General features: G+C 52.2%; 1 protein-coding gene across 1 annotated transcript in view; it reads left to right on the forward strand.

The window, feature by feature from the left end:
• Positions 1–11,328, forward strand: part of UNC5B (unc-5 netrin receptor B) — a gene marked incomplete at both ends in the record, with an annotated part of 52,226 nt that extends 40,898 nt beyond the window's left edge. Inside the window, 15 exons of the mRNA XM_080620870.1 lie at positions 839–982; positions 2,404–2,507; positions 3,393–3,573; positions 4,107–4,274; positions 4,624–4,788; positions 5,570–5,602; positions 6,739–6,933; positions 7,371–7,763; positions 8,208–8,295; positions 8,385–8,553; positions 8,665–8,898; positions 9,818–9,967; positions 10,240–10,404; positions 10,495–10,679; positions 11,163–11,328. Coding sequence (XP_080476996.1) covers positions 839–982; positions 2,404–2,507; positions 3,393–3,573; positions 4,107–4,274; positions 4,624–4,788; positions 5,570–5,602; positions 6,739–6,933; positions 7,371–7,763; positions 8,208–8,295; positions 8,385–8,553; positions 8,665–8,898; positions 9,818–9,967; positions 10,240–10,404; positions 10,495–10,679; positions 11,163–11,328 — 2,540 coding nt within the window. The remainder of the gene's footprint in view (positions 1–838; positions 983–2,403; positions 2,508–3,392; positions 3,574–4,106; positions 4,275–4,623; positions 4,789–5,569; positions 5,603–6,738; positions 6,934–7,370; positions 7,764–8,207; positions 8,296–8,384; positions 8,554–8,664; positions 8,899–9,817; positions 9,968–10,239; positions 10,405–10,494; positions 10,680–11,162) is intronic.
• Positions 11,329–11,575: the final 247 nt, after the last annotated feature.

The following is an 11,575-nucleotide window of genomic DNA, read 5'->3' on the forward strand; positions in this document are numbered from 1 at the left end:
AAGGTGGCAGAGAGGTAGTAATTGCTCCTCACAGCACTGGGAACAAGCTAACAACATAACAGCTGGGGAGCAAGCGGCTCTCTATCGCTGTGAAATTGAGGCATTTTTATAAATAGAAGCTGCAAAAAAAAAAGGGCAGGTATTGCTTAAAATAAGGAAAAGCAAGCCCTGAGTCCCTCCCGCCCTTGGTGATGCTTTGGACAAGCCTCAGCATCCTGCAGTCCAGGGGACTGTGTTCTGGACACGGTGGTGCCACCTTTGACATTGCATCTTTGCCATGGCCAGGGTGTCCTGGCAGACTTCACAGAGGTGTTTGGGGGTTGATGGAGGTGTGTAACTCTGTTTGGAGCCAGTAGGTATGAAATGCCATCATAACTGGATTATTTCTTAAGATCTTTTATTTGTCTTCTTCTATTTGTGTTTAAATGGCAGCTGACAAAAGATGGTTCCCTGCAGCAAAGCCTCAGAGGAGGCATCCTTCAAACCCCAGTGGGTGGGAAAGGGTCTAGGCAGGGATGGAGATGTCATTGCTGGGGGAGAGGGCTGACGGAGGAGGGTGATGCCTCTTGAAATGGTCAAAAGGTTCTGGTCCTGCCCAGCCATACTGGGGAAAAAAAGAAAAGAAGACTCCTCCACATCAGCCATTGCCCTGGCTTCAGCTTGAAGTCAAAGGGAGGGAGCATCCTCCCTGATTTACAGAGGTGCCAAACCAAGATGCCTCTGAGATGCCTCCAGCTCTCTGCATCTGTAAGCCTCTGAGCCCTCTTGTATGCTGTCTCAGTTTACCTCCTCCTGGGTGCTCTTGCCAAGTTGATGCCATCCCTCTGTCCTCTTCTAGGGATGCTGGTGCGGGAGGTACAGATCGAGGTCTCCCGGCAGCAGGTAGAGGAGCTCTTTGGCTTAGAAGATTACTGGTGCCAGTGTGTGGCCTGGAGCTCCGCGGGCACGACGAAGAGCCGCAGGGCATATGTCCGCATAGCATGTAAGTACCCAGTACGTACAGTGCTTGCTCAGACACAATGCTCCCAGCAGTGCTCCCCATCCCTCTGCAAGAGCTGCATTTACCTACCTGCACTGCTTCGGCTCACAGTCTACTGATTTAGTTTAAATGAGTCCCTCTTCCACCTTCTTTTCCACTTTGGGGCATCCAAAAGGTTTCCAGAGGGCACAATCAACGAATTTAGAAATTGTTTGCAAAACCTGAGGTGTGACCCTGGATCCCAGGCTGAAAAAGCAATAGTGTCAAGCCAGGTGTGCGCTGCTTCTGGCAGCTGAAATAGCAGCCAGGTCGTTCATTCCTGGCTTCCCTAAGACACAGTGGGTGCAGTTAGGTGGGGTTGGCCATCTCCAAATGTTGGCTCTGTGTTGAAAGCAGTGCTTTTTGATCAGTTGGAGATGACCCATCCATTCTGGATGGCCCTGGTCTTAGCTCCCCATCCCAGCTTGAGCTTTGCTTCTGAGCAGGCATTGTCCCTATCTGCCTAGGTAAGAGGCTGTGGCATTACCTGGGTTAATGGCGCATTTCCTGTCAGCATGCTCAGCTCTTCCCAGTGCTTTATTATTGTTAATAAACCAACAGTTAGCACCTTGCACACTTTCCCTGAATCAGCGATTCTGTGTCTCTGGAGTCCCTGCTGTCATATGTCACTTCTTTAAGCTGCTGTTTGTGGGTGTCAGCCTGATTAAGGGCGAGTTAATCAGGCTGTTACCCAGCTGAGTTTGCTCTCTTAGCAAATGAGATGGCAAAGCTATAGTAGAACAGTCAGGCTTTCCCAGTCGTAAACAGATTTTGCTATTAGAGGGCTAATAATCCAATATGTTGTTCAAAACGGCGGTGGCTGGTGTATCAGCTATGCTGCTGAAGGATTTAACAGGGAAATCAAGGAGGTACAGGGATGGCTATGGAGGAAGCTGGTTTGTTCAGCCCCAGGAAAGGGTTTGGTGTTTCTGGGAGGCAAGCAGATGAGGTGAACCAAGGTTTCACTGCTCTGCACAAGCAGGAGCTGCAGCCATAGAGGGCTGGGTGCTGTAGTAGAGGATTGCAGCACCATCTAGTGATGCTCCTGCTACTGAAGAAATGAGAGGGTTGCTCATTAACAGTGGTTAAGCTGAGATTTAGCCCAAAAAGAAAAGACAGGAGGGGAGGTATGAACCTGCAAACACATGAAGGAGGAAAGGCATTGTCCTTGAGCACCATGTGCTGTCCTGAATTCGTCCTGGAGAAGTTACTTCTTCAGATTCTTTCTTAGATGGCATGTTTTGCTGTAGCTGTGCTATGCCAGAGGGATTCCCCTATTTGTGGACCCCTGGAGCCAAGGCAGTGCTGTTTCCCCACAAAGGTTTTGCAGGTTGCCTGGTTTCTGAGGTGGGCTGGTAATACCTGGGTTTTCCTTTCCCTCCCAGACCTACGGAAGAACTTTGACCAGGAGCCGCTGGGCAAGGAGGTCCCACTGGAGCACGAGGTCCTGCTGCAGTGCCGCCCGCCCGAGGGGGTGCCGCAGGCAGAGGTGAGCAGCTCAGCAACCCAAGGGAATGCCCAGTGGGGGTGTCCTCTCCCATACTAAGGAGAGAGGGGCATGTCCTTGCAGATGGCTTGCTGCCATGATGGATGGCCTCGTGCCGAGTCCGTCAGCTTTCATTATTCAGCAAATTGTTTATTTTGGGTAGTGGCTCTGTTATTCTGACATTAATAATATATGTAACCTCAGCACCTGCTCAACCTACCTCTCCCATGCTTCCTGATGTGGTGTTAACCCGTTCGAGGGAAGACCTAACAAGGAGGCACCCCATGACTTGTCTAAAGGGGAGCAGTTAAAATCGAGAGCCAAGGGCTGGGAAAGTCAGTACAGATGGTTTTCCCTAGCATGGCGATGGTGCTTTTCTTCCCACAGCTCTATCAGCCCCCAGCTGCTGTGCATTCGTGGTAGCCACAATGTTCCATCCTTGGCCAAAACAGCAGTAGTGTGTCTTAGGCCGGGTTTGGCCCAGCTTCTGGGGAGAAATCAATACAGTCAGAGGCAAGGTTGGCCAATCAGTGGCTGTGGTGCTGAGGATATTGGTGGTCTTGGTAATGAGAATGGGGAGGGCTTTGGGGCAGGTCATAGGCTGGTCTGAGGGGTTTTGCTCTCTATCAAGGCTCGTGAATTCAGCCACTCCTACCTGATGTTTCTCCTTGCTCATGCCTTCACCCATGCTCAGTGATATTGACTCATGCCCTTCGCAAACAGCCTAGTTAAGCAGTCATGTCATAGGTTTCTTGGAGACCCTGGTGGTGGTGAGCACATGGGATGGGCATTTCCACTAAAATTCATTATGAGCTTTTACTGGCTGAGTGTTCAGTTCTTCATCAGCTTAATCACCATCGTTAACCATTCATTCCTTTGCACTGCTAGGTGGAGTGGCTGAGGAATGAAGATGTCATCGATCCCACCCAGGACACCAACTTCCTGATCACCATTGATCACAACCTCATCATCAAACAGGCTCGGCTCTTGGACACTGCTAATTACACCTGCATGGCCAAGAATATTGTAGCCAAACGCCGTAGCACCACAGCTGCCGTCATCGTCTACGGTAACTGGCCCTTGCTCTTGGGGAGGGGACCTTTGTTGCTAGCTATGTCCCCAAGCCAAGGGGAAATACAGGCACTCTCTGGGAGTGGAAGGAGTGAACCCCACCAGGGCATTTCATTGAATTAGGTAATATCCAATATCTGCAAAACAGGAACCTCTACTAGCTTGCTCAGGCCATTAGGAGAGCTTATTAGATGTAGGTATTTCCAAGCCTTCTCGTTTGTGTATGAAGGTGGGTAGGGGTTAGACCCAGCTGGAAAGCTGCATTTGGCTAAACTTTGCTACAGAACCAAAGATCTGCTGTGGCCAAATGTAAAGTGAAAAAGGGACCAAAGAGGCTTGAGCACCTTGTACATGGGGTGTGTGACATGAGAAAGAGTCTCATGATTTACTTTTCATGAGGGTGAGGTGTTCCAAGGTGTGATGGAAGACGTAAGAACAGAGGACCTGGTGAACCCTAGGCTTACCTCCAGTCCCTGCTGAAATGGGCTAGGGCTCTGTTGATGTGTTAATGCTGTCCATCTCCTCTTGCAGTGAATGGTGGCTGGTCCACCTGGTCCGAGTGGTCTCCTTGCAACAACCGCTGTGGCCGGGGCTGGCAGAAGCGCACCCGGACGTGCACCAACCCCGCGCCACTGAATGGCGGCTCCTTCTGTGATGGGCAGCCTTTCCAGAAAATCACCTGCACCACCCTCTGCCCAGGTAAGGCGGGTTCAGAGACTGGCTTGCCCACACTGCTCATCCGCCCAGTTGCACGGTTCACTTGTGCTCCCAGCACACCTCAAGGAGACAGGGGCTCAGGAGACCAGTCCAAAGCATCTTTCAGTCTGCTGAGACTTGAAAGAGCTGGAGATATCTATAGAGGTACAGCTTAATCTCCTAAGATAGCAGTGGGGCTTGGTTTGCTGGGATAATACTCCCTGAAGGTCTCTGGAAGCCCTGAGATGGGCATGGGCACCTCTCTGCTAACAGAGACATTCTGGCTCTGGGGAATGAGCCCTGAAGCCATGCCAAGGGGTTTATTGACGTGCCTGTGTTTTGTGGCCTGCAGTGGACGGTGCATGGACGGAGTGGAGCAAATGGTCAGCGTGCAGCACTGAATGCACCCACTGGCGCAGCCGCGAGTGTGCTGCCCCGGCTCCCCGCAATGGTGGCAAGGACTGCAGCGGCGTGCTGCTTGACTCCAAAAACTGCACCGATGGGCTCTGCCTGCAGAGTGAGTATGTGGGCAGGAGGGCAGGGACCCGTGCTGTAGATGATACTGGGGGCTGTGTTGCCCTGGCACTTGGCCATGTTGTTGTTGGTTGTGCCCTGAAGTTGATGGAGCAGGCAGCAGCGTTGCTGACACCTGGTTTTTAAATTGTGCCTTTAACAAAGTTTTTAACCACACTCACCCCTTCAAAAGTTAGTTCTCACCTGGTGGCAAGAAAGGTTTGGGGAGTTTTGTGGGATCTAAATGTCCCACCAAGCCTTCTGAAATGGCTCTATGTTTGGAGTCTCTGCTGAAATAAGGCTGGTTGTGGTCAGTGGGGGCAAGCTAAGAGGGTTTCTCAGCCCCACCATTAAAACATCTGACCTGAGTCGTTGCTTGGTAGGAGCTCTGCAGCAGCAGCTATGAAAAAACTTAGTAATGATGATAATGGTGCTGCTGCGCTGAATGGGCACACTGAAAGCTGAGCAGCTGATGCTGCCACCTGCTGCTGTGTGACACCACTGTCCCCTTTAATGTTGCTGTGGCCAGAAATGCCCAAAGTCGTGTTAGTGGGATCGTGCATCCCAGGGGCTGGCTGGGCTTGAGGATATCCTCATCACCACACTTCTGCTTGGCTTTCTCCATGCCCCATGGAATGATGCTGCTCTCTACTTCTTCCCCACTATGCTGAGGCTCCTCATGCCCCCTGGGCTGGCTTCTACCCTCCCAGCCTTCTGTTTCATCTCATCCCCATCACACCATCACCACCTTCACCTTTTGTTTTCTAACTTTTTTTTCCTAACAGATAAGAGAGTTCTAAGCGAACCCAAAAGCCACCGTAAGTGCTCATTTCATGGCCATTTTGTTTCTTTGTGCGGCATTGCTTTGGCTTTATTCTGTTGCATCCATTGTAGGGCTCCTCAGCAGCTATGGAAGCACAGGGTGGGAAGAGGGAGCAACCCAGGCCACCCCAGAACTTCTGTGTATATTGAATCATGTGCTCTGCTTGAAGCTATAAATATGACCCGTTTTGCATTCCTGCTCCCATCGCCCTTTTGCTGCCTGCAGTTCTTGGGTGCACTACAATGCAGACAGTGTCCTGCCACCAGAGATATGCCGGGCTTTGTCACCCCACTATGAGGACTCCCTTCCTTGAGTTGGGGGACTCCCAGGGTGCATCAGGGTTCCTGTTTCTTGCATCCAGATGGATGAACTCAGGGACAAGGTGACACCTCCCAGAAGTGGCATAGTCCTAACATGTCTGAGATCATCAAGCTTAGGACAGGGCTTCACTCCAGCACAAAACTTATAGAAACCAAGAGAAGTGAGCAAACATGGAGGGAAGAAGGAGAGAAGGGTGGGTTGCGCATGCTCAGCTCCTGGTGCTGGAGGCTTTACAATGCTCTGCCTTCCTTCTTCATCCCTCTTCTTTCTGAGCAAATGTATTCAAGCTATGCCAGGCATTTAAAGATCAAGAGCCTTGTGGCAGGGGAAGGGAAGGTGGGAAAGCTGAGAGGTGTCTCTATAGACACAGTGACACTCAATCATTCCAGTTGGATGCATAGCTCAAGTACATATATATGAGATGCATTGGATAGGCATTGCATTTACTCCTCAGGGTTGTCTCTGTGTGGGATATGAGAGTTGATAGCTTCACAAATATGAGCTGCACAAACCTAATGTTTCTGTGATTCTTGGTGCTCCGGTAAAGTTTGCATGAGCTGTGGCAAAGTGTCCTCCAAAGGTCTGAGGGGTTCACCTCCATCTCATTCTCTGGCATCACTCTTGAATTCTGGACTGCTCTTAGGAAACACCCTCCATCCTCCTGCCACAGCTTTTCCAGGCAGGCCCAGTACACATCTTCCCCTTTGTGCCTGTATCTTGAGTTAGTGGCAGGGTTGAGGAGCACTGGTGGGTCTTGATGTGCATTTCTGGTGCTCCTTTTTTCACCTCCATTTTTTTAATCTCTTCCAGTGCTGGAGGCCACAGGCGATGTGGCCCTGTATGCCGGGCTGGTGGTGGCCATTTTTGTCTTCATTGTGATCCTCATGGCTGTGGGGGTGGTGGTGTACCGAAGGAGATGCCGGGATTTTGACACAGACATCACAGACTCGTCAGCTGCTCTGACTGGGGGCTTCCACCCTGTCAACTTCAAGACCTCCAGGCATGGTAAGAGCTACATTCCATGCAGGTGCTGCTCACCAGCTCAAGCCCAGGTAGAAAGAAAGTCATGCTGCAAATCACAGTAGGGGGCAGGTCCTCAACAGACTCCAGCCCGAAGTTTCTAAGGGAATATGCTGGTATTTGAAGGCCGAGGACTCCATGGAGGTGGTCAGGTGTTGATAGTGGGAGCCAGGGAAAAGCATCTGCAAAGCAAATATGGTAGATATTTACCGTAGGATACACAGTGTTTCTCACTTAGTCGTGATGCTCAGCAGTTCCCTTCGGAAAGCAGACAGATGTAGCCAGGAGTTCACCCACTGTACCTCCTGTGCGCACTCTATCCCTTGCTGGGCATGGAGGCATCTCTTCCAGTCAAGCAATGCTTTTATGTCCTCTTGTTTCCACTGCTATCTTCATCCCATCTGTGTTTCCTCCTCCCACAGACAACCCTCAGCTGCTGCACCCCTCAATGCAGCCAGACCTGACTGCCAGCGCCGGGGTGTATCGTGGCCCCATGTATGCTCTGCAGGACTCCTCAGACAAGATCCCCATGACCAACTCCCCCCTGCTTGACCCTCTCCCCAACCTTAAGATCAAGGTGTACAACTCCTCCACTGCCGCCTCCTCGCCAGGGCTCCTTGAGGGGACAGACCTGCTTGGAGGGCTCCCCACCACTGGCACCTACCCAGGGGACAGCACCAGGGACAGCCACTTTGTGAACATGCGGAGCAAAGCCCTGGGCTCCCAGCATCTCCTCAGCTTGCCTCGGGAGCATGGCAACAGCGCCAGTGGCACGTTTGGCTATTTGGGGGGAAGGCTCACCATTCCGGGCACTGGTAAGCCCCAGGCTGGGGAGTAGGGCATGTTTGGCTGCTGAATGATCAAGGAGTTGTTCTTGTCCCAGCAGACTCACCTGCCACGAGCAACCCTTTGCTATCCCAAAGCTGGCTCAGAGGAGGAAGGCAGCAAGCCATTCCCAAGCCAGGCTTCTCAGGCTGGAGGTCAAAGTCTCCTGGGACTTTGCTGGCTGGCCTTGCCATTGACCCAGGGCTCGTTCCTTGCAAAAAGACGCAACCTGTGGTTTTCCTTCTTGCTACAGTGGCCTGGCTCCTCTGCATAAGCAGTGCAGCTGAGGAACATCTAGAGATGTTTCTCCTGGGGCGCTCTGGGCTGCCCTATCTCATTTCTGTCTTTGTGCTCACCAGCTGGGGTAGAGGGGTGGTTTCTGCCTGGTTGTTTCTCCCTTGTTTTGTGACTGATGCCTGTGTGTTCCATGCTAGGGGTGAGCCTGCTGGTGCCCCATGGGGCCATCCCCCAGGGGAAGTTCTATGAGATGTACCTGGTCCTCAACAAGGCAGAGAGTGCCCTGTAAGTCACAACTTGCCACCCATGCTTCTGCTTTTTGTTGGTTGCTGTGAGGCTTTCTTTCCAATCAGTATCCCCTTTCCCCTCCCCAGCCTGCCCTCTGAAGGCACTCAGACAGTACTGAGCCCAGCGGTGACCTGTGGACCCACTGGCTTGCTCCTGTGTCGCCCTGTTGTCCTGACCATTCCCCACTGTGCCGATGTTGGCTCCTCAGATTGGATTTACCAGCTGAAAACGCAGTCCCACCAGGGAAACTGGGAGGTAAGGTGGGAAGCCAGCCCCTGTAGTCAGTAATGACCATGAGCATTGCAGGACACAACTCCCTGGATGATGTGCTGACCCCCATCTTTGAATTCCCATCTTTCCCTGCAGGAAGTTGTGACCTTGGATGAAGAGACCCTCAATACTCCCTGCTACTGCCAGCTGGAAGCCAAGTCTTGCCACGTTTTGCTAGACCAGCTTGGCACCTATGTCTTCGTTGGAGAGTCCTACTCCAGGTCAGCCATCAAAAGGCTTCAGCTGGCGATTTTTGCCCCCACCGTTTGCACCTCCCTGGAGTACAGCCTCAAGGTCTACTGCTTAGAGGACACGCCAGACGCTCTGAAGGTAACCTTACCTTGTGATGCTGGTGCGGGCTGCCCCTCCTTCCCAAAGCTGTTAGTGCTGGTGGCAAGATGCTGCCTGGTGCCCCAGGATGGCCTGGCCCCAGGGAGCAGACAACCTGATGCAACTGCCTGCAAAGTGACCACAGTGAAGTAATAAGCATGTTTACTGTTTTCCCTGTCCTTCCTCACCCTCTCCGAAGGAAAAAATGAGGGTGTTGCTTAGCTCCTATGCTGGGCTCCCTTTCTGCAGAGATTACACGAGAGGTTTTGCTGCTGCTGGGTGAGCTTTGTCTCCCACACACAGAAAATGTTGCTGTGATTTGCATCATTTTTCTATAGATCCTGTTATTCCTGCATGGAGACATGTCTCTTACCTAGTTGGGAGGTATTTGTGACATAGGTAACATCGAGTGCAAAATGGGAAGCTTGCGTTTTGATCCTTAAGTTATATGGACCACTGGTGCAGTGGCTGTTTAATTCCCTGTGACTTGTTCTGTGGTGTCAGGATTGCTTTAGTGCCTCTAGGTGGAGATGCAGGCAGCACTTCGGCTCCTGGATTGCATTTTTTTGCTAAGAGCTGCTGCTATAATAGTGGGATGGTGTTAAAAACAAATAGGATGGCACTCTTGCAAAGAGTGCCTGACCTTTGTGTTGGACCTTTGCATTGTCTGAGGAGTACAGAGGCATATACTGATTCTCACATTATAAACTTCAAGTTGTAGGTGGCGCTGGCACGTGAGATGAGTTGGCAAGTTCTTGGAGAGCAGCTGTCAGGGTGGCAAAGGCTGCTTTCCTGTCTGGGCTTGTTGCTGCTGCTGACTCCTCTTGTCAGGAGCATACTTAGCTTTGGGTATGGAGGGAAGAGAGGAGCAGCCCCTGCTTTTCCTATGGTCTCACTCTGCCTGTCGTATCGCCTGCAGGAGGTGCTGGAGCTGGAGCGCACACTGGGTGGGTACCTGCTGGAGGAGCCCAAGTCCCTGCCCTTCAAGGACAGCTACCACAACTTGCGTCTCTCCATCCATGACATCCCCCATGCACTATGGAGGAGCAAGCTGCTGGCCAAGTACCAGGTAAGGGGCAGAGGCAAGGCCAGCTGGGGTCCCAGACTGGGGACACCATCCTCAGCCAGGCTCCGTGGTGTTGTGAGTGCCCTGGTCTTGTCTCCAAAGTTGTCTCCCACAGAGATGGAGGAAGTGGGACTGGTTTTCAGGTCTTTTCTGGTGGGATGCTGTTTGTAGGGTCCCTCTGTCCCATCTTATCCCCGTGGGGTGGCTGGAGGGAGTGGGATCTCCCAAGGGATCTCCTGGAGCCTTCACTGAGCCTGTGCTTTGGTGGTCCTCAGGAAATCCCTTTCTATCACATCTGGAGCGGCAGCCAGCGAGCCCTGCACTGCACCTTCACCCTGGAGAGGTACAGCCAGGCCTCCACTGAGCTCACTTGCAAGGTCTGCGTCCGGCAGGTGGAAGGGGAAGGGCAGATCTTTCAGCTCCACATCATGCTGGGAGAGGTGAGTGGTGGGGAGGTGGGGGGACAGCACAGGGTCATGCTCAGGAGCCGCTCTGTGCTGCAACATCTCACCCTGTTCCTCGCCTTGCAGCATGCCAGCTCCTTTGACACCCTCCGTTCCCACCACAGTGGTACCAACGCCACCACCACCCAGCTGGGACCCTATGCCTTCAAAATCCCCCTCTCCATCCGGCAGAAGATCTGCAACAGCCTGGATGCTCCCAACTCCAGGGGAAATGACTGGAGACTTCTAGCTCAAAAGCTCTCCATGGACCGGTGGGTCTCTGCATGCTTTGCTTTTCCCTCCTGTGCCCTAGGCAGAGGCACTTCACTCTGCCCTCCCTCCCTGCTGAAGGCATCCAGCTAGGTTATGTCCAGCTATATAGGTCTGCCCATAAATAGAGATATAATGTACATAGTTATACCCATCTATATCCGTGCATCAATCTGTGCCACTGTCATGGGTTTCTTGTGTAATTTATCTGGGACCATGCTTGTGCTGTTCCTGTCTGGGTTCAACTCTGAGCACCAAAGGAAGGGAGGGTAATTTCAGCAAAACAAAGGTTGCATTGCTTTTGCATGAATTCCAGCTCTGTGTAAAAATTGAAGATAGTTTCTCGAGGGCTTTGGCATTTGCGTTATGCCATTTCCATCAGGGTTCATCTTGCAAACAGGTTTGCTGCTCCAGCGTGTTCCTTCCTTTCATCCCTGAAGGGCACTGCACCAACCTGAACTTTCTCTCTTGTTTCTCCTTTGCAGGTATCTGAACTACTTTGCCACCAAAGCCAGCCCCACGGGGGTGCTCCTGGACTTATGGGAAGCCAAGCACCAAGATGACGGTGATCTCAACACCCTGGCCAGTGCCTTAGAAGAGATGGGCAAGAGTGAGATGCTGGTGGTCATGGCAACAGAGGGAGACTGCTGATGATGCTCCCCATGGCTGACAGGCCGGGAGGATGAAACAGGGGGTGAGGGGGGGACCCTTCCCTGACAGCGGGGGGAGGCACATCCATCCCCAGGCAGCAGCTGAGCGAGGAAGGGCTGAGGCTGTCGCTTCTCCTTCCCTCCCCGCATCACTGTCAGCCTTAGAGACCCATTCCTAGCGTTTACAAGGAATTCAAGTGTTACGCAGCATTCCTCTTCCTCCTCTTCCTCCTTCTCCTCATGGCATG

This window comes from Psittacula echo (genome assembly GCF_963264785.1).
Source record: "Psittacula echo genome assembly, chromosome: 6".
NCBI lineage: Eukaryota > Metazoa > Chordata > Aves > Psittaciformes > Psittacidae > Psittacula > Psittacula echo.